This window comes from Callithrix jacchus, chromosome 5 (assembly GCF_049354715.1).
Source record: "Callithrix jacchus isolate 240 chromosome 5, calJac240_pri, whole genome shotgun sequence".
Taxonomy (NCBI): Eukaryota; Metazoa; Chordata; class Mammalia; order Primates; family Cebidae; genus Callithrix; species Callithrix jacchus.
Window position 1 is genome coordinate 124,590,263 of NC_133506.1, and position 21,744 is coordinate 124,612,006.

Below are 21,744 nucleotides of genomic sequence, written 5' to 3' on the forward strand. Positions count from 1 at the left end.
AGCTGCGATTTCTTGCTGGGTGACAGAGCGTTTGTGACAATCTGCATGCTCTGCACTTCTCCCTCTCTGAGGTCGGAGTGATGCGAGGGGCGGGGGGCACTTCAGGTTCTAGAAGGACTCGGGCCTTCTCTTGGACCCTGGCAAAGTCCTTTCCCGAGACTGATTTTCACAGGGACGGTGTGGGCTGCACTAATGACAGCACCCCAGCGGGGGAGAGGGGCCACGTCGGCCCAGCAGAGACTCAGCAGGGCTCAGGTTTCCTGGACCGGATGACGGGCCCGAGCCCGGGGCTGGGGCGGCGCTGGCCTGGCACAGGATGTGCGGCCCGGAGAGCGCATCCTAGGCATCCGCTCGCGCTCGGCCCCGCGGCGCAGCTGCTGCAGATCCGCGGGGGCCGCCACCTCCTCCGGGGGCTGGCAGCGGCAAGAATCTCCCCGCCCCTGCCCGGCGTCCTCCCCTGCAGGGGCTGCGGGGCGGAGTCGCCCACCTGTCATCCGAGACTCCCCACGTGGGTCGTGGAGGTGGGGAGGGGGTGGAAAGGAGGGAGAAAAGGCGGAGGCGTCGAGGGAGGCCGGAGGGAGAGTGGGGTGGACAGAGGAGGGACGAGAGGGAAGCGCACGACAGCTGCGCGGAGAGGGAGCGAAGAGCAGAAGGAAAAACAGAGGAGACTGGACACCCAGAGAGGGACAGGTAAGGAGGGGAAGGTGAGTAGGAAGAAGGAGATAAATGGGCTAGGGAGAGTGCAGAAAGGAGAAGAGGCCGGAGTGAGGAAAGTGCTGTGGATAAGAGACGAGTAAGATGAAAGAATGGCGGAAGGCGAACAATTGCAGAGAGTCCTTCCACGAGCGATCGGGGAGGAACTGGGGGCGCTGCGCACTTAAGGTTGCCAAGGCGACGGCTCTGGCCAGAGCGAGGCGCATTGACGTCAGCAGCCGAACGCTGATTGGCTGAGGCTAGGCCGTTTCCGGTGGAGCCGTCGCCTAGCCGCTATCGCAGAGTGGATCTGGACTGGGAGCGTAGCACTAAGGGAGCTCTGTACGCCGCCGCCTTGCAGTCGTAGCCTCGCGTCCGCCGCCGCCCGTCCCCAGGTGAGTGGGGTCGGCCGGGGGCTTAGGCGAGGTGAGCTTCGTCGCCTCGCCGCCCGTTCGGGGGCGCTGGACCGATCCAAGATGGCGTCACGGGGAGCGACCTGTAGGGGGACGGCCGCACCCCCCTGCTCCTCCCCGGCCCGGCGGGCGCCTTCTCGCAGGCCTTACGCCTCCGGCTCCGAGTCTGCATCCCCAAGGCCGTCTGGGCGTCCTCTCTGGTGCGGGGATCCCCAGCGGCCCCGCTCGCTCGCGCTGTCCCTACCCCACTGCGCCTGGGGCCTTGGGCTCTCCGCGGCCCTCCCCGGCCGCCTTCGCCCCCGCGCGCCGCGGCCTCTCTCACCCTCCCCCATTTCCTGAAGGACAACGGCTCTATTTTACCGGGGTCCGCCATCGTTTCGCCCGCTGGTCATGGCTTTTCTTGAAAGCCGGCAGTTTTCCTCTCCACTCTGACTCCTCGTCATTGCTAGCAGTCGCCTTTCCCCTCCATAGAGGGGTGATCTTTCCCCCTCCACACGACAGTCTTAGTTGGGCTCCAGAATTTCCTTTTGTTCCCTGTCACCCACCCCTCTTCGCCGATTTTCCGCCCTGAGGTCTCCTCGCTACCACTGTGGCCTTCGGACTGGCGTAGTTTGAGGTGTCGGCTTCCCTTCTTCATTTTGTGGTCATGACCGTGGCCTACGTGAAGTGAAGGGCATTTTCCTGCCCTTCCTCGAAAATACGCGGTACCCATTAACCCCTTCAGCTCAGAGTATGTGGTGACAGTCGTCTTACTCCTTGCAAGATTCCCAGGAGATCCCGTCTCCTCAGTAGAGCAAGAAAAGCAAGCACTTCCTCTAGATGACCCCAGGGAAGTCGTAACTTGGCAGATCTAAGGGGGTGAGGTCTGAATCAGGAACCATTTCTCAGAGTGTTTTTATTTCCCGGAATATAATTCTTTCGAAACAATTTTCTCACAACTGAATTTTCAAAAGTGATAATCCGAGTGTTTTCTTTTGCATAGAGACAATGCGGTGAAAGTTTTAAAGCAGTTAAATAATTGTGTGTCGGGAAGGAAGGCTAGGTTGTTGGGCTTTTAAAAATACGTACACGTAGAAAATCCAGGTAACTCGATTAAAAATATTAAGACTGAAATTTGGTTATTCAGTGATTTACATAATGACTGCATTAATCTTGGGGCATTTCTCTTCGTGTACTGTTTTTGGTTTTTGTAATACATTAGTTGTTTCAAACAACACAGTTTCACTCCTTAGGCCTAGTTCTCTCATCTCCACCAGCCAAAGACCTGATCTTAGAATGATTAATCACTTAAATATTTTTGAAATATGACTGAATGTTTTGAAGCATGAAAGCTCTGATTAATGATTGTTCTTGGTGGCCTTCAGTATTTGAAATCCACACAATTCTACTGAAGTGGATTTTCAGTTCATATGATTGCCTGACCTGGAAAAGTGGCTTGTATAAAACTGTCCTAAAGTAAATGCGCAGTTTTTTGCCTGTTTATTTCTAAAGGAGCAGCATGATTCTTTTTCCATGGCTTCTAATTTATGTGCCTATCTTGGAACCACAAACTTTCTCATGGTCTGTTAATTAGTCTACTTGTTATTGACCTTTATGATGAAAGTTGTCAAAACAAAATGTGTCACAGTGTAGCAATTTAGAATAGCTCTTTACTCTGGTATTTCTTTCTGTAAATTCTTTTAAATTACAGTTTCATCTCAATAGTTTGCAATGCATTATAATTGGAAAAGTCTGATTAGTATTGAATTCAGTTGCTGAGTGGACGGGAACACACTTACCTTCTAAACTGAAATGCTTAGTAATTAGGAGTTGGAAGGAAAACAGTATGTGACCCTGTTGTTAAATTACTAAACTTTTTAATTTCATCTCAATAGTTTGCAATCCATTATAATTGGAAAAGTCTGATTAGTACTGAATTCAGTTGCTGAGTGGAGGAGAACACACTCTTACCTTCTAAACTTAAATGCTTAGTAATTAGGAGTTAGAAGGAAAACAGTATGTGACCCTGTTGTTAAATTACTAAACTTTTTAATTTCGGGCTAAGCTTAGCCGCTCATTATTATCTCTGATTTTTTTACTTCACATCAAGGTGCCATAGTTTGAATCCTCTAAAATCCATTAAATGCAATTTATCCATTAAATGTAATTCATTAAATACAATTTATCTATTGATTCTTCATGCAAGTTTGAAACTTAGGTGTTATAACATTCTCCTGTCGAGATGAAGAAAACATTTTGACAATTTTCTGTCCAGATGTTTTACAGTTTACTTGGTAAGGATTTTCTCCTCCCCAACTAAGGATATTTCTTCTTTTACCACTAGTGTAGTAGTATTTAAGGGTGGAATCTGGCAACAGATTGTGGAATAAAAGGTTGCTTTTAAAACTCATCTGAATTTTCTTGTGTATTTTTTTAAAATTTTGATTACGCTAGTAATTGGCTAATCAGATTCTCACTCCAGTGGTTTGCTCTGTGACATTAGGACACTCCCATTGGATAGAAGTTACATATGGAGAATGTTCGATGTTCTTCATTGTGTTTACTTGCTTTCACTTAGAGTTGACTTGTGTGCCCTTGTAATTCTCTGTTCTGTTTACATACTTCCCACATCATCATGATTTCTTTTGCAAGGGAGAACTGAATGAAATTCCCTTAAGGGCCTGACTTCAGCACCCGCCTCTGCAGAGGATAGTGGCTCATACTTCCTCCCAGGAGCTGAGGTTATTGACTCTCACTGCTGTATACAGAGCACAGGTCCTGCAGCAGTAACCAAATGAAACATTTGCTTGGAATAATGCTAATTCTGTACATATTTTGTTCCTTAGTCCCCACCTCCTTGTTTAAAAACAAAATCTATGTAGAAAAAAATCCCTATGAATCAGATGCCTAATGAATGTAGCAAGTCAAATGCCAGACTGGCATTTTGCTTTATAGTTTATACAAGCATATGTGTGTGTTTTCTCTCAGAGAACCATGGAGTCTGGCAGTACTGCCGCCAGCGAGGAGGCACGCAGCCTTCGAGAATGTGAGCTCTACGTCCAGAAGCACAATATTCAAGCACTGCTCAAAGATTCTATTGTGCAGTTGTGCACTGCTCGACCCGAGAGACCCATGGCTTTCCTCAGGGAATACTTTGAGAGGTTGGAGAAGGTAAAAATAAATGTGGGGAGATGATGAGATGATTGTGACCACTGTTACATTTAATAACTGTAAAATTATTAATTAGTAGATTTATCAGAAAATGAACCTGTATGCTAACTGTAGTTGGGTAACGAAGGGTTTCCAAACAGTTCTTTGTAACTTTTAAAATTAATGTATAAAACTAATCAGAAGTAGTCTAGCAGTGCTATGAATAGGAAATTCTATAGTAATTGAAAATAGTTAATACTTCTCCCTTTTTGAACAAAGCAGGTAAGGGTAATAAATCTTACCCTGTTTTTAAAACTAGTATAAGGAAACATTTGAATCTAGCTTGTGACTGATGTATCAGAAATTTTCAATTATATTAAGTCCATTTTAATATAGAATATATCTCTGATGAATTACTATATAGATAGTGAGATTAATGGTCCTCAAAAATTTTACTCCATATTATTGGTCATGACTTGTTTCCCCTTGAAAAAAATTAATCCAGTTTTTATTCTTTGCTGCTCTTTCTCCTTGCATGTAGGTCAGTTGTGACTCACATATGTGGCGTATGCTTTTCTAATTTTCTAAGTAAAATGATAATTTTACATCAAGGACAGTGCTTCAATTCATTTCCCTCAAGAAATGATGAATTAAAATGTCTGGATCACCAAATGTTTTGAATAGTTTATGTGATTTGCTTCTGTAAATCAGTGGGATAAACTTACAGATTTTCTTGTGGATGTGGGAGTTTTGAGGTGGTTCAAAATGATTTTGAATCAACAGAGACATTTCTTTGATATATGATTATCTAATTGTATAATAGAAATATTTGTATTGTTTTCCATTGGTTTTTACAGTTTCTTATCAGCATAGTTTATTAGTAAAAAAATCTGTACTAAGATTTAAAAAGTATTTGGGTAGCTCAATGATCAGGTTATTCTATTTTCTTTAAAAACTGATTGTTAAAATTTGTGTTTAGTACCATGATCAGAATAATTAAAAAAAAGAACAACTAGTCACTGTGAATGTTGCTTTGCTGTCTTGGAATTATAATAGATACTCTGGCTTTCTTTTATATATGCAATTTCCAAATAATGGAAATATTGTAGAGCTAAGCCATAGTCGTACCTTGTTTTGAAATCAAGTGCGTTCCTGGAGATCTGGTTTTGAAATGGGTCACTGTAAGGTGATCCCTCTTCTTTGGACATCAATAGAAACCATCAAATGAGAGGATTAAGTTGGTGAGACATTAAGTGTGTATCTTTTTATAGGGAGTGTTGAATGTGTGGTGCTAGTTTCAAAGCTTGTAGTTGCCACAGTACTGTTAAAAACTACAAAGGTAGGAAAGCAATAAATAATTATTAAAATGGTTTCTTTGCAGATGGGATTTTTAGATTTAATGTGTGTTGGTTTTTTTACCTTTTAATAATTAAAGTTACAGTTCCACATGCTTTTTACTATAATTCAAGGGTCTTTGTTGACATGTGTATATTCCTTTAGCCAGGGTTGAATATAGATACCTGTACCTTTAGGTAACTAGATTTTCAACTTTTTAACAGGTTATTGTTTTATTTATTAAGTGTTAATTTGTATGTTAGTCTATTAGTCCTATCCCATGCTGCTACTAAAGACATACTGAGGCTGGGTAATTTATAAAGGAAAGAGGTGTAATTGACTCACAATTCAGCGTGGCTGGGGAGCCTTGGGAAGCTTACAATCTTGGCAGAAGAGGTAGCAAAAACATCCTGTTTACAGGGCAACAGCAAGGAGATGTGCTGAGTGAAATGGGGAAAAGTCCCTTATAATGCCATCAGATCTCATGAGGACTCACTATCATGAGAACAGCATGAGGGTAACCCCCCCACCATGATTCAGTTACCTCCATGGGGTCTTTCACAACACATAGGGATAATGGGAACTACTATTCGAGATGAGATTTATGTGTGGACACGTCCAAACCATATCATTCTACCACGGCCCCTCCCAAATCTTATGTCTTCACATTTGAAAACACAATCATGCCTTTTCATCAGTCCCTCAAAGTCTTAATTCATTCCAGCATTAACTCAAAAGTTCAAGTCCAGAGTTTCATCTGAGACAAGGCAAGTCCTTTCCACCTATGAGCCTATAAAATCAAAAGCAAGTTAGATACTTCCTGGGGGCATTAGATACACTCATTTCAAATGGGAGAAGTTGGCTAAAACAGAGGGGCTATAGACCCCATGCAAATCTGAAATCCATCGAGGCAGTAATTAAATCTTAAAGTTCCAAAATGAACTCCATTGACTCTTTGTCTCACATCCAGGGTACACTGATGCAAGAGGTGGTCTCCCATGCCTTGAGCAGCTCCACCACTGTGGCTTTGCAGGGTACAGCCACCCTTCTGGGCTGCCATTGAGTGTCTGCAGCTTTTCCAAGGGTATGGTGCAAGCTGTTGGTGGATCTACCATTCTGGAATCTGAAGGATCGTGGCCCTCTTCTCAAGCTTCATTAGGAAATGCCCCAGTGGAGACTTGTGTAGGGGCACCAACCCCACATTTCCCTTCTGCACTGCCCTAGCAGAGGTTCTCTCATGAGGGCCACGCCCCTGCAGCAGACTTTTGCCTGGACATCCATACATACATCCTCTGAAATCTAGGTGGATGTTCCGAAACCTCAGTTCTTGACTTGTGTGCACCCGCAGGCCTGGCACCATGTGTAAGCTGCCAAGGCTTGGGGCTTGCACCCTCTGAAACAATGGCCAGAGCTATATCTTGGGCCATTTTAGCCAAGACTGGAGCTGAAGCATCTGGGATGCAGGGTACAGGAGTCCCTGAGCATGGCCCAGGAAACCATTTTTCCCTTCTAGGCCTCTGGGCGTGTGATGGGAGGGGCTGTCCTGAGGGTGTCTGACTTGCCCTGAAGACATTTTCCACATTGTCTTGGCGATTAACATTTGGCTTCTCATTACTTACATACATTTCTGCAGCAGGCTTTAATTTCTCCCCAGAAAATGAGGTTTTCTTTTCTGTTGTATTGTCACGCTGCAAATTTTCCAAACGTCTATGCTCTGCTTCCTCTTGAATGCTTTGCTGCTTAGAAATTTCTTCTGCTGCTGTAATCCCAACACTTTGGGAGGCCGAGGCGAGTGGATCACGAGGTCAGAGATCGAGACCATCCTGGTCAACATGGTGAAACCCCGTCTCTACTAAAATTACAAAAAATTAGCTGGGCATGGTGGCGCGTGCCTATAATCCCAGCTACTCGGGAGGCTGAGGCAGGAGAATTGCCTGAACCCAGGAGGCGGAGGTTGCGGTGAGCCGAGATCATGCCATTGCACTCCAGCCTGTGTAACAAGAGCGAAACTCCGTCTCAAAAAGAAAAAAAAAAAAGAAATTTCTTCTGCCAGATACCCCAAATCATCTCTCTCAAATTCAAAGTTCCACAGATCTCTAGCGCAGGGCTAAAATGCTGCCAGTCTCTTTGCATTGCAAGAGTCACCTTTACTCCAGTCCTTAACAAGTTCCTCATCTCCATCTGAGACCATCTCCGTCTGGACTTCATTGTCCATATCAGTATCAGCATTTCGGTCAAAGCCATACAAGTCTCTAGAAGTTCCAACCTTTCCCACATCTTCCTGTCTTCTGAACCCTCCTAGTCTCTAGGAAGTTCAAAACTCTCCCACATCTTCCTGTCTTCTGAACCCTTCAAGCTGTTCCAGCCTCTTCCTGATACCCAGTTCCAAATTTTTGGGTATTATAGCAACACCCCACTCTCTGTGGTACCAGTTTACTGTATTAGTCTGATCTCATCTCCTAATAAAGACATACCCAAGACTGGGTAATTTATAAAGGAAAGCAGTTTGACTCAGTTCTGCATGGTTGGGGAGGCCTTAGGAAATACAATCATGGCGGAAGGGGAAGCAAACACATGAATCTTCACATGTCAGCAGCAAGGGGAAGGGTCAAGCAAAAGGGGGAAAAGCCCCTCAAAACCATCGGAGAACTCAAGAAAACTCACTATCATGAGAACAGCATGGAGGTAACCAATCCTGTAATTAAATTACCTCCCACCAGGCCCCTCCCATGTCACATGGGGATTATGGGAACTACAAGATGAGATTTGGGTGGGACACAGCCAAACCATATCATTCTTAAAATACAGTTCTCATCACCTTCTTCCTCATTATTGGGGGGGCTGTGTTTCTATTACCTTCAACTACTCTCTAAGAAATGTACCCAAAACTCTGACAGTTGGTCTTTTGAAAGCTTCTGCATTTTAATTCAGTCATCTGGAATTTGAGTCTTCTTTTACTCTTAAATTTATTAGAACCTTAAATAATAACTGTGACCTTGTGTTTGCTGTGTCAGGTACTATGTGAAGCACTTTATATACATACATACATGTTATTTCAAATGTATGAGGTAGGTGGTAATCAGCGTTTTACAGACATAGCAGGTAAAACTGAGAGAAAGTAAGTAACGTGGCTGTGGTCATACACTGTAGTCGTCAGCTTTTGCTGGAGCAACATATAACTCCTAAATTTCAGTGGTTACTACACAGACCAGTCATGTGCAGCTTAGCCTGTCTTGTGTTCTTGACACCACATATCTTGTTCTGGGTCTGAGCAGAAGGAGCAGCCCTATATAGGGCATGCTGTTCTCAAAGCAGAGGGAGGGCAGAAGCTCAAGGTGGACAGAGCCAAACCACACAGGCAAGCATGGTATGGCATGTCCACTTAACATTCCATGGCCAGAGCGAGTCCTGTAGCCAAGCCTAAGTCACCGGGGTGGGAAGTGTACTTTACCCATGGGGAAGAGTGACAGAAGCAGGGAGGGAACAAATAATCTTGAAAACATAGTCAGTAGTGGGCACAGAACTGGAACTTCAGAGTCAAGAGCATCATTAACCAGTAAGTAAACTGGGTTTTTTTTTCTAATTTTTAATTTTTATTAATACATAACGTTTGTATGTTTTTATGGAGTACATGTGATATTACATGCATAGAATGTGTCATGATCAAGTCAGGGTATTTAGGTTTTTTATCACTTCACTTAAAGAGCTGAGGAGGAAGGAGACTGACAGCAGGATGACAACAGCAAGAGAAAGGATATAAAAATGTAGTATACACTAGAAAACTGATAGATGATCTGAGTAATGGCTCTGAGTCGTCAGGTTATATTCAGATTGCTGTTTTTAAAAGACTCGCTAGAATCCATGAGACAATGCTAAAATCAAAATGCTTTCGTTACTTCAAAATCTTAAAAATTCAGTGAAGTAGAATAGAATACAGTCCCAAATGAGATGTTATTTATGAAAATTTTCCTGAAATTTTTGTGAAATATCAGTGACAAATCTGGGGGGAAAAATTTGTGTTTTCATTTATATTATTAAACTTTGTGTGTGCTCACAAAGTACTTTTAATTTTTTTGAGGCAGGATCTCTATTGTCCAGACCTGAGTGCAGTGGTGCAATCATGGCTTACTGCAGTCTTTACCTTCTGGGCTCAGGTGGTCCTCCTGCCTTAGCCTCCCAAGTAGCTGGGATTACAGGTGCTTGCCACCATGCCCAACTAATTTTTATGTTTTTTTTTTTTTAGAGACGAGGTTTTATAATGTTGCCCAGGTGGGTCTCAAACTCCTGGGCTCAAGTGATCTGCCCCCTTCTTCCTTCCAAAGTGTTGGGATTATAGGTGTGAGCCACTGTACCCAGTCATATACTCTTAAACTTTAAACTTGTGGGAGACTTGAGTTTTATAGTTCTGTATTAATATGAAATGGGAAACCTTACTGGATAACCAGAATTAATGTGAAATGAATTTTCTAAAAACTGTATTTTAAAAAGTGGGTTACATATTCACGTATTTCAAAGTTGTGCAGGTACAAAAGGGCATAATAATGAAAGGGTTTCCTCCCATGCCATTGCTTTTCTTGAATGCTACCAGTGTTCTGGAGATTAATATATGGGCACTTACAGACAAATTTATGTATAAAAGGGAACTAATGGGTCAAATGAATGAGAAAGTAGAAGTTAACACAATTTTTATTTTTTCCCTTTTCCTTCAGGCATAACAACTAATTCTTTAGTATAGATCTGAGAGGAATTTGTTTTTAAGACTCTAGATGTGAAAAAAAAGAATGTTTAATATGAATTGGTTGAATGAGTAGTTTTTAAAAGCAAGTAAACTCTTTTTTTTCTTTTAACTTCAAGTTTAAACCTTGATCACAAAGAATGATTCTAGCTCTGCTGGGAGACGTATTATAGACAGGATCTTATTAAAATTCATGGTTACCATCACATCATTTCATTATTTGTTTTTATTTGGAATCAGACCACAACGTGAAATCAACAGGCTTAGGACCCTCTCCTATTTGTTTTTATATTCCTGTTACCTAGCGTAGGACTTGGCATGGTAGAAGCAGAAAACGCTTGTTGAGTTAATGAAATAACTCAGTAATCTAGACATTCTTGGATCACTATGTTGTGCCCGAATTGTTTTTCCTGGATAACATTTCTTTTGGCTGGGAGGGTCTCTTGCTGTCTCTAGTAGCATCAAAAAACCCCCATTTTCAGGATTTTATCTTGCATTGTGTTACTGTTGTGTGCATCACAAATCATTGTTGTCAAGACATTATAATGAATATCTGATTTGTTACTCACATGTTATGTGTCCTTGTACTAATGGCTTTTGTTCATTAATAAAGTATAGCATCTGTTATCATCTGAGGTAAATTAACTTGATTTCTTTTCAAATGTTACTCTCTATTTTTTTCCCCATTGGGAATTAGTCTTTTCCTCTTAACTTACATTGTAAAGGAAGAAGAGATTGGAAGTGACTGAGACGGACTATCATTGGAATATGAGAATACCTGCTTTACATTCTGAAGGATCTCATTTTGCAAACTCATAATTTCTTTCAGGAGGAGGCAAAACAGATTCAGAATCTGCAGAAAGCAAGCACTCGTACAGACTCAAGGGAGGATGAAATCTCTCCTCCTCCACCCAACCCAGTGGTTAAAGGTCGGAGGCGCCGAGGTGCTATCAGCGCTGAGGTCTATACAGAGGAAGACGCCGCATCATATGTTAGAAAGGTAGTTTTGATATTTGAACATTGGGGAGATACTCTTGGGACCCACTTGGTGGTCATCTAGTGTCCTTTGATGAATGAATTGTAAAATACAAAACAAGATGGAACTTCATCCTGTATAGTTCTTGGGTACTGGAAAACAGGTTTCTTTAATAGCATGCTGTCAGAGGAAATAACTAATAATGATTATAAACTAGCGAATAGTTGCATTTTGGGGTTTGTTATTTCCTTGCTGCTGTTTTGCAGTATTGCTTTTTCTCTTGAATCACGGTGTCCATTTTTTGCTATCCTGTAAGTCATGTTGTGGCTTTTAACATTTTATTCTGTGAGCCTCGTTTGTCCTATATTCTCCTCTTCCTTAGAGCTAGGCTGCTATTTTGAGTTATGCTATTAGCCTTAAGGGGGAACAGCATTGTCCTGGCACTTGAGGCTTGTGAAACTAATAGATCACAGATTTTTAAATGACTAATTATTATAAAATACTTAGTTTTGCCACAGAATAATGACCTTGGTCAAGGTGTTTGGTTTATTTCTTTAGTTGTTAATTGGGAACCAAGTACCAGACTTTATATTTAGGCCTGGCTGTAGGCAAGGGGATTAATTAGTCAATATTTGTTGAGTATTTTATGGATCAAAGATAGTAAAAGTTTGTTGTAGTGAAAATATTTAACTCAAAGCAGTCTTGTTTAAATACCATAATGTGGCTTGACATTTAATTGAAAAGCAGATTGCAAACATGAAATGTTTCTGGTTTATGGAATTATCATTTGACCTTCAATTCTTTTCTAGGTTATACCAAAAGATTATAAGACAATGGCTGCTTTAGCCAAAGCCATTGAAAAGAATGTGCTGTTTTCACATCTTGATGATAATGAGAGAAGGTAGGACAGGCTCTTTCTTACACTATTATTCCAGTAAGGGTGTGATCCCAAATTATTTTCAACACTTGTTGCAAGTTTTAAGGCTCGTAATTATTGTTCACCAGGTGACATTCACGGGTCTTTAATTCTAAGCTTAATGCTTGAAATTCATGGAGGAGGCATGTGAAATGTAACTTGAGGCCTTCTCTCTCTTCCAGTGATATTTTTGATGCCATGTTTCCAGTCTCCTTTATTGCAGGAGAGACTGTTATTCAGCAAGGTAAGGGCTTCTGTAGCATGCAGTATTGTTACGGGTGAGGACGCAAGAATAGAGGATGTTTTTGGTTTTGTTTTATTTAAATTTGTTTTCCTCTTTGATCCAACCACTTTTTTTTTCTGTTACACGACTGGATTTTTCTACTTCTTTCTTTTAAATTAAAATTTTCTGAGCTGAAAAGAACACTTCATTGGGAACTAATATTTTTGATACAGTTTTATTTATAATAATTTAAAGGAAATGTCTACATTTTTTACTTTGAATGTTGTATAGAATTTCAGAATCATATATATGTCTCTTGTTCTTTATATCGATTAATAATCACTTTTAAAGTATGAAACACCTCCATTCTTCATTGTATAGTCCTATTAAAAAGGTTCTAGGGTTTCTATAGATTCTTACTTTTGCCTGCATAGACTAACATGGATCTTTTTGACTATCTTCCTCTTTCTATTTTCTTATTCTTGACATTTTATGAGTTGTTATATATTCCCATTTTGTGGCAACCTGATAATTTGCTCTTAACTATTTGTGTTGTTTTTAATGTCCTTATTATAGATGCCATAGCAGTTAATAACTTTGTACACATATGCCCTTAAACATTTTTTCAGAGGTATTCTTCACCATGAGATGACCAAAAAAAATTGGATTAGTTGTATGACTTTTAAAATATATTGCGTTTCTTTCCCCTGAGAAATTGTATTAGTTTGTAACACACTCTTCTTTCATAGGACCACTATAAAACAAGTTTATTATTTTGTTGTAATTTTGATAATTTGTTTCTTTAATTAGTAATATGCTCCTAACTTTTTTACCATTTTTTAGGTGATGAAGGAGATAACTTCTATGTGATTGATCAAGGAGAGATGGATGTAAGATTTAATAATACCTTAAAATATGTTGATCTTAAAAGCCAGTGTATTGATTTTTATTGCTTCTGAGCAATAAGAATAGTTTTTGAAGGATTATTATATCCCTTGTATGTCAGATTTTATTCACACCCTTTGCGAAGTATTTTTATGACACAGAGAAACTTTTTAAAGTCAAGTTTCTGTTCAGAACTTTTGCTGGAGTAGTGGTTAAGAAGTGTGTGTAGCTGGATGCAATGGCCCATGCCTATAATACTAGCACTTCGGGAGATCAAGGCAAGAGGATTGCTTGAGCTCAGGAGTTCAAGACCAGCCTGGGAAACAAAGTGAGTTCTCATGTCTTAAAAAAAAAAAAGAGAGTAGACCCAGCCATTAGCTAGCAGACTTAATACAGCTTTTTTTTTTTTTTTTTTTTGAGACGGAGTCTTGCTCTGTCGCCTGGGCTAGAGTGCAGTGGCTCTTGTCTCACTGCAACCTCTGCCTTCCAGGTTCAAGCAATTCTCCTCCCTCAGCCTCCCAAACAGCTGGGATTACAGGTGTCCACCATGGGCACCTGGCTAAGTTTTGTGTTTTTAGTAGAGACGAGGTTTTACCATGTTGGCCAGGCTTGTCTCGAACTCCTGAACTTGTGTTATCCCATTTGGCCTCCCAAAGTGCTGAGATTACAGACATGAGCCACTGCTCCTGGCCTAATAGAGGTTTCTTATTCACAAATGAAGAGGGAGAAGATCAGGAAAAATACCTCTTATGTACTTTGCTTACTACCTGGGTGACAAAATTATCTGAACACCAAATCCCTGTGATACCCAGTTTACCTGTATAACCTACACATGTACCCCTGAGCTTAGAAAAAAAAAAAAAACTTATGGCAAAGATAAGTCTGAATTTTAGAAAGACTGGACACCAATAGCATTGATTTTTTAGGATTATTAGGAAATTCAGTGACCTAATGCAAGTAAAATGCTTAGCATAGTGCTCAGCACAGTTCTTTAAATATATATGACTGGTATTAGTGCTGAGCCAACCTTTTTCCCTTACATCCTTACAGAGTGCTTTTTTTCTTACCAGATAATTAAATCAGGTAAATTATAAAGACACTTATTTAACCCATCAGAAATCAATTATTCTCTGATGTGTACTGAAAACATAATATATTCTGTTTTTTAAAACAAAGTTCAGGATTGTGATCTTTTAAAAAGCTTTGAGGGTTTTTAACATTTATGTGTTTGTGTATCTAGAAAAAAACTTTTTTGCTGTCACTTGCACTTTAGGTCTATGTCAACAACGAATGGGCAACCAGTGTTGGGGAAGGAGGGAGCTTTGGAGAACTTGCTTTGATTTATGGAACGCCTAGGGCAGCCACTGTCAAAGCAAAGACAAATGTGAAATTGTGGGGTATCGACCGAGACAGCTATAGAAGAATCCTCATGGTAAGAGATCATAGCGTTTGAGAGTGTGATTTAGAATTCTCATCTATGTAACTCATGTTTGAATATTACCAAATTAAAATCAGAATGTTTCTTATAATGAGAAAATACTTTGCATTAAGCCCAGCTTAGCATTATTCATTATGCCATTTTAGACAGTGATATTTTAGAAGAAAAGCTTGGGAAACAAGATCTGGGTATATGTGCCAGTCAGCTCATGTTTGGAAATCTGTGCATTTGCTGGTAGGCACTTCTTAATTTGCCTAATTTTACCCATCACAGATAGCCTGATAGGTGTTGCTTTTAAGGGCCTAATGTTATTTGGGGCCATTCAGACATAATCAGCTTCCCTAACCTATGAAAGTGGGTTATCAGTAATGCATATGTATGTCACATCCCCGCTTGTTAAAGGAATAAACAAACTAATTGGAACATTCTGGTGATACAGTCAGACTTTCGGAGAACTTTGTGATGAATTTATAGAATAGCTTTGGATGTTTAAGTCCCAGCCAATGCATTAGTCATTTTGAATGGTTTTCATTTGAAAATGTACAGTCTGATGTACTTTGAAATTTTTCTGCATTTGGGATATATATATAGATTAGATAGATAGTCTTGTCCTTTGCAGCAACACAGATAGAACTAGAGACTATTTTTCTAAGCAAACTAACACAGGAACGAAAACCAAACCAAACGTTCTCACTTACAAGTGGGAGCTAAACAATGTGAACACATGGATACTAGAGGAGGAACAATAGACACTGGGGCCTACTTGAGGTGGGAAGAGGGAGATCAGGAAAAATACCCCTTATGTACTTTGCTTACTACCTGGGTGACAAAATTATCTGAACACCAAATCCCTCTGACACCCAGTTTACCTGTATAACCTACACATCTACCCCTGAGCTTAGGGGAAAAAAAAAAAAAACTTATGGCAAAGATAAGTCTGAATTTTAGAAAGATTGGTTTTGAAATGATGCGATGGTATACTGAAGAAGAAATTGATCATACAGTTCTGATTTTCTCTGCAGGAATACTGTTAGTAAAAGGAAATGTAGAGTGTTTACAGCTTTATCTCATTGCCAAGGAAGAGTAGGACCTAGAACTATTGGTTTGAAATAAAATACTTTACTTTCTCATAGTGGGCCTGAAAGGTAGTTAGGGCCTCACAGTGCCTTGGCTTTGTGGACAGGAATTAGGGACTATAGATATGGGGTGAAATATCTATATATCTGGGTAGGGGAGGGTATGGTCCTTTTTTATAGAATAAAGAAATGTCAGTTTTATAGGTGAGAAGCCAAAACTAATGGAGGAATCTGCATCTAAATATCAGTGTTGAACAGGAAGAACACTAGGATTAATGGGACGTAAATGAAGACTTAGATCAATTTTGTGAGAAAATATTTTCAGAGATAGATTGAGTTGTCAGTGGCGCAAAATCAGTTTGAGAGTAAACATGGAAATTGTGCATTGGTGTAAAGTGTGTGGAAAAATATCTTGGGTGATACACTCAGGTATAAACCGGTATTTCTACTGTATTTGAAAGTTGGGAAATGCTTTGTGAAATATGTCAGCATACTGGTTACAGATGCTGGGAATTGGGCATAATATTGGCAGAAAATATAAATCACAAGAATGTCATTTTATATCATTACCTGTAAAATAAAAATCAGTTAAAATTAAGTTTTCTTCATTAACAAAAAGCAGCAACAAGCTTTGACTTTCTGGTTTTAAAATTTATGTGAAACTTAATATTTATTCCATAGTATTATGTGGTGATAATTGCATGTCTTGGGAATATCACTTTTGTTTTTATTTTTAGGGAAGCACACTGAGAAAGCGGAAGATGTATGAGGAATTCCTTAGTAAAGTCTCTATTTTAGGTGAGTTGTAAAGTGTGTTGACTGCTAGTATATGAAATACCCCTGAATTAAAATTGGTTGGACTTGGGAAGAGACTTCTGAAAGTATCATTGCTACTCCTTCCCCCTTAAGAGAAAGAAGGGCTGAAAGTCCTGCAGACTGGACATTCAGTTATTTTCTCTCTGACTTCTGTCTCTTGTTCTATCATTGAGTTGATAGGTTCAGAAAAGTGAGTACTTCCAAGAATATGTTTCCTCTGTGGAAAGATTAGGTGTCATTTGCTAGCATCATCATCTGAAAACATACCAGAAGTTTGTTGAAATTTAGAGTAAAGCAGATTAATTGAAGATAATCTTTTGTGCATTTTGTTATGGGGACTTGGAGATGTTGTTAGCACTTGTTCTTCACAAAGGGGGAATGGGGATTTTTATAAGATAACAGGCTTCCACCATTGTTTCTTACAGTTAATTGACTGCCCCCCCCACCCATTTGTCTTTTCTTTGAATTGGTTACATTTACTTTGTGTTTGGATCGTAGTTTGGCCTTTGGGAATAAAAGTTATTTTCTAGTTCTTGTTTCATAAAGTTAACGGAGGATTTAAGTAGATTAAATTATTTTGACGAAACTTTGGAATGATATGGATGGGAAACTATAACTTTTGAGTATTGTAGTTGTGGGTTTGATTTGCACTGATGGCAATCTTCAGGAATACTTAATGATTACGTTTTCTTACTCCTTTGCCATTGGGTACAGTTGGTATAAATTAACCTGGCCACTGGGACTGAAGTAAGGATCTAAGGGCTATCTGCAGGTAATATGAGAATCCTGCTCAGCCTAGAGGTAATTGAAGACAGGCACCATGTTTAATCTGAGACACTACTAGAATGTTGAATGGGCATGGCTGTTTGGTTGAATCTCTTTATACTTTCTTTGTACCTTCATGGTAGCACCAAATAATACAGAGCAATTCTTTTGATTCTTGTCTTTTAGAGTCTCTGGACAAGTGGGAACGTCTTACGGTAGCTGATGCATTGGAACCAGTGCAGTTTGAAGATGGACAGAAGATTGTGGTGCAGGGAGAACCGGGGGATGAGTTTTTCATTATTTTAGAGGTAAAGAACTCGGAATTTGATACTTTAAAAAGTTGTACACTCATAGAGGGAAAGAGTGGGCTAATTCTGAATTACAGCTTTAGTTTTTAAGAATACCTTACAAATTTATTTTAAAATTATCTTTTACTTTGAAATGCTGTTGTTTGGTTTTCTGCCAGGTCACTACATTTTTAAATGAGTTTGAGTCAGAATTCTTGAAAGGCCCTAGACATGAATAGCCAAATTCTGAAAGCCATTTAACAACATACTGTGATGATTCTGTACTATCCTTGTTAAAATGCAAGTATTTGGGCTATTTGGCAAATAAGGATTAAATGTAATTATTTAAATTTGAAAAATTCCTGTATTTTTATATCTTCACATTTCATGGAAATGTATAGCAGGTACTCTTGCTTGCCAAGCAGATCCACGTGACAGATATCTATGAATGTGGCTCCATAGTTGCTAATTGATTTTATTTAAACCAAGGGTCAGGAAACTGTAAAGGACCAGGTGGTAAGTTAAGCTTTGTGGACCCATTGCTGTAGTGCAAAAGCAGCCACAAATAATATGTAAATGAATGGATGTGGTATTCCAATAAAGTTTTATTTGCAAAAGAGACAGCGAACTTGGATTTAGCCCTTCCTCTACAGTTTGCTAACCCAAGTCTGAAGAACCTTGCTAGCAGGAGATGCTGGTAAAATAGAAATTGAAGCTCATGTGGTGACTAACTTTAAAGTCCTTTTTTTATCTCATTCGTATGTAAATGGAAATAACCACTGAATTGACCGCCCCCCCCCCCATTTTTGCAAGATAGCTAAAATTGCATAGGATGTTTAAGATGCCACCTTGGGTTTGAGAGTGTTTGTTTAGCTTTTTGGTGATTTTATTGTAGGGGTCAGCTGCTGTGCTACAACGACGGTCAGAAAATGAAGAGTTTGTTGAAGTGGGAAGATTGGGGCCTTCTGATTATTTTGGTATGTATGAATTCCCTCACAATAAATACATGGTTTCTTTAAATCACCTCTCAGTGAGATACTGTAGTCTTCCATAATCTTGTCTTTTCCTGAATTTTATTTTTTTATTGCAGTCTCTTTTGGCTCTGAGAGATATAGTGTGAGATTTTTTGATCTTTACTCAGTTAATGAAATTATTGATTGTCTCATATCTACTAGTTTGTTTTTTAAGTGTAGATGTGGTGTGCCCTGTACTAAGTTATTAGAGAAATAAATATTTGTGTTTTTTCTCAGAAGTGCACTGCTTTAAGGAAATGTTTTTCATAGAAATTAGCCTGTCCTTACCCTTCCTCTTTTCCTTTCTCCAGGTGAAATCGCACTACTGATGAATCGTCCTCGTGCTGCCACAGTCGTTGCTCGTGGCCCCTTGAAGTGCGTTAAGCTGGACCGACCTAGATTTGAACGTGTTCTTGGCCCATGCTCAGACATCCTCAAACGAAACATCCAGCAGTACAACAGTTTTGTGTCACTGTCTGTCTGAAATCTGCCTCCTGTGCCTCCCTTTTCTTCTCTCCCCAATCCATGCTTCACTCATGCAGACTGCTTTATTTTCCCTACTTGCAGCGCCAAATGGCCACTGGCATCGCAGCTTCCTGTCTGTCTATGTATTGAAAGTTGCTTTGCACCATTTTCAATTTGGAGCATTAACTAAATGCTCATACACAGTTAAATAAATAGAGTTCTATGGAGACTTTGCTGTTACTGCTGCTCTTTGTGCAGTGTTAGTATTCAACCTGGGCAGTGAGTGCCATGCTTTTTGGTGAGGGCTGATCCCAGCACCTGTTGAATTACCATAGCGTAATGATGTAACAGTGCAAGATTTTTTTTTAAAGTGACGTAATTTTCCATTTATAAGCATAGACTGTGGCCATATATGCTGTATTTCTTTGTAGAATAAATGGTTTCTCATTAAGCTCTAAAGATTAGGGAAAATGGATATAGAAAATCTTAGTATAGTAGAAAGACATCTGTCTGTAATTAAACTAAGGGTGCAAAAAGGCCCATTTTTGCTAATTATCAATGGGTTATGATTGGTTCAATTTTTTTTTTCATTTTTAACCAGAATTTTTGTTTGCCAAGCTAATCTGCCTGGTTTTATTTATATCTTGTTATTAATGTTTCTTCTCCAATTCTGAAATTCTTTTAGGTGTGGCTATCTATACCTGCCTTTTAAGTTTGAAAGTAAATCATAGACTATAAATACTGGGTTAGTATTCAGCTACATCTGCCTTGGCTTACAAATTTGGATTAGACCTTTATCCAGCTAGTGCCAAATATTGATCAGATGCTGATTTGAGAATAAGAATTTGAGGTCTACAATCTTGGTTATTAATTTAGAGCTTTGGTTAAAGTATGTCCTTCAGTTGACTTCAGTATAATCTCTTATGCTCATTAAACTGATTCCAGGAGATTGGATTTGCTGTGAGTAGATACAGATGGAGCAAATGTCCTAACAGAGAAACAGGTGATGCTGCTACAGGGAGAAATGCCAGGAGGACAAAGTTCAGTGTCGGGAATTTTCCCCGTGAAACTCACTGGGGCATGAGATTTTGGAAGAAGTTTTTTACTTTGGTTTAGTCTTTTTTTCCTTCCTTTTTATTTCAGCTAGAATTTCTGGTGGGTTGATGGTAGGGTATAATGTGTCTGTGTTGTTTCACATTGGTTTAAAAAAGCTGTCCTGCTGAAAGTCCTGCTTTCCTATCTAGCATTTATTTCTCTGGCAAACTTTTCTTTCTTTTCTTTTTTTTTTTTAAATTAAACTTGTGTATTGAGTCTTAACTGTATTTCAGTATTTTCCAGCCTTATGTGTTACGTTATTCCAATGATACCCAACAGTTTATTTTTACTATTTTTTTAAACAAAATTTCACAGTTCTGTAATGTAGGCACTTTCATTTTCATTGTGATTTATATATAAGGTACTGCAGGGTTATGTGTGGGAGTGACTGCAAGCATTTTTCCATCTGTGTGCAACTGACTCTGATTATTGATCTCCTCTTCTGCCCTTTCCCAGGTAATTTAAATTGGTCGGGTAGATTTTTTTCATAGATTTAAAAAACTTTTAGGTTGTTACCAAGTATGAAGTACAAATCTGGGGAAGAGGTTTTATTTACATTTTAGGGTGGGTAAGAAAGCCACTGTGTTACAAATTTTTTAATTTCCAAAATAATCTATATTAAATGAGGGTTTTCTGATGTGTACTTTGTGTTTAGCTACCTTTTTATATTTAAAAAAATTAAAAATAAAAATTCTTATAAGCGTAAAGCTTGATTTGATCTTTGTTTAAATGCCAAAATGTACTTAAATGAATTATTTAGAATGCCATAAAATTGCAGTTTCATGTGTGTATATAATCATCCTCACGTATATTCAGATACATATAATGCTTTCTAAATAAGTTTTACTCTTAAATCATTTGGCTTGCTGTAGTTTTTAATTAAACAAGTTAAAGATAAGTCTACATTAAACAATGATCACATCTAAAGCTTTATCTTTGTGTAATCTAAGTATATGTGAGAAATCACAGTTGGCATAATTTGTCTTAGTTGATATTCAGGGCTTTAAAAGTCATTATTTCTGGGCTTGGTAAGTGAATTTATGAGATTTACTGCTCTAGAAAGTATAGATGGCCAAAGGACCATTTTGTATTGTTTCCTGATTACCAGTCTGATTATACCATGTGTGCTAATATACTCTTTTTGTTTTAGATTGTCTTAATGGTAGGTCAAGTAATAAAAAGAAATGAAATAATTTAAATTCTTAAATGAATCAGTTTTTCTTCCCTTTCTCCTTTCCGTCTTTCCTCTCTCTTTCTCCTTCCTCAAAAGTCTACTCTAGTGGGCAAAAATAAAAAGGGAAGGTGAATTATGGGATCATTGTTTTGAAAGAGTAATGTTTATTTTCAGTGCTTTTCAGTTTGTCAAAGAGGGGATCTCAAACTCTTGCTTAAAGGGTAATTGAGATGTAGCAGATTTATTTACTGAATCATGGAAGGAAAAACATTCAGCCAAAAGCTAAAGATTTCCTTGTTATTGAAGACAG

At 39.2% G+C, this 21,744-nt stretch overlaps 1 protein-coding gene across 3 annotated transcripts; it reads left to right on the plus strand.

The window, feature by feature from the left end:
- Nucleotides 1-573: 573 nt before the first annotated feature.
- Nucleotides 574-21,459, plus strand: PRKAR1A (protein kinase cAMP-dependent type I regulatory subunit alpha). 3 transcript variants are annotated; one of them, XM_008997645.5, is made up of 11 exons: nt 574-690; nt 4,074-4,256; nt 11,135-11,305; nt 12,091-12,182; nt 12,380-12,441; nt 13,264-13,310; nt 14,579-14,737; nt 16,557-16,617; nt 17,587-17,708; nt 18,583-18,664; nt 19,012-21,459. In XM_008997645.5, exons 2-11 carry the CDS (start codon nt 4,080-4,082, stop codon nt 19,182-19,184), a joined length of 1,146 nt encoding a protein of 381 aa, XP_008995893.3. In that variant the 5' UTR covers nt 574-690; nt 4,074-4,079; the 3' UTR covers nt 19,185-21,459. The 3 variants fall into 3 exon arrangements, with proteins under 3 accessions (XP_008995893.3, XP_017828250.1, XP_002748707.1); XM_017972761.4 differs by lacking the exon at nt 574-690 and adding an exon at nt 970-1,119; XM_002748661.7 differs by lacking the exon at nt 574-690 and adding an exon at nt 970-1,088.
- The last annotated feature ends 285 nt before the right edge of the window (nt 21,460-21,744 follow it).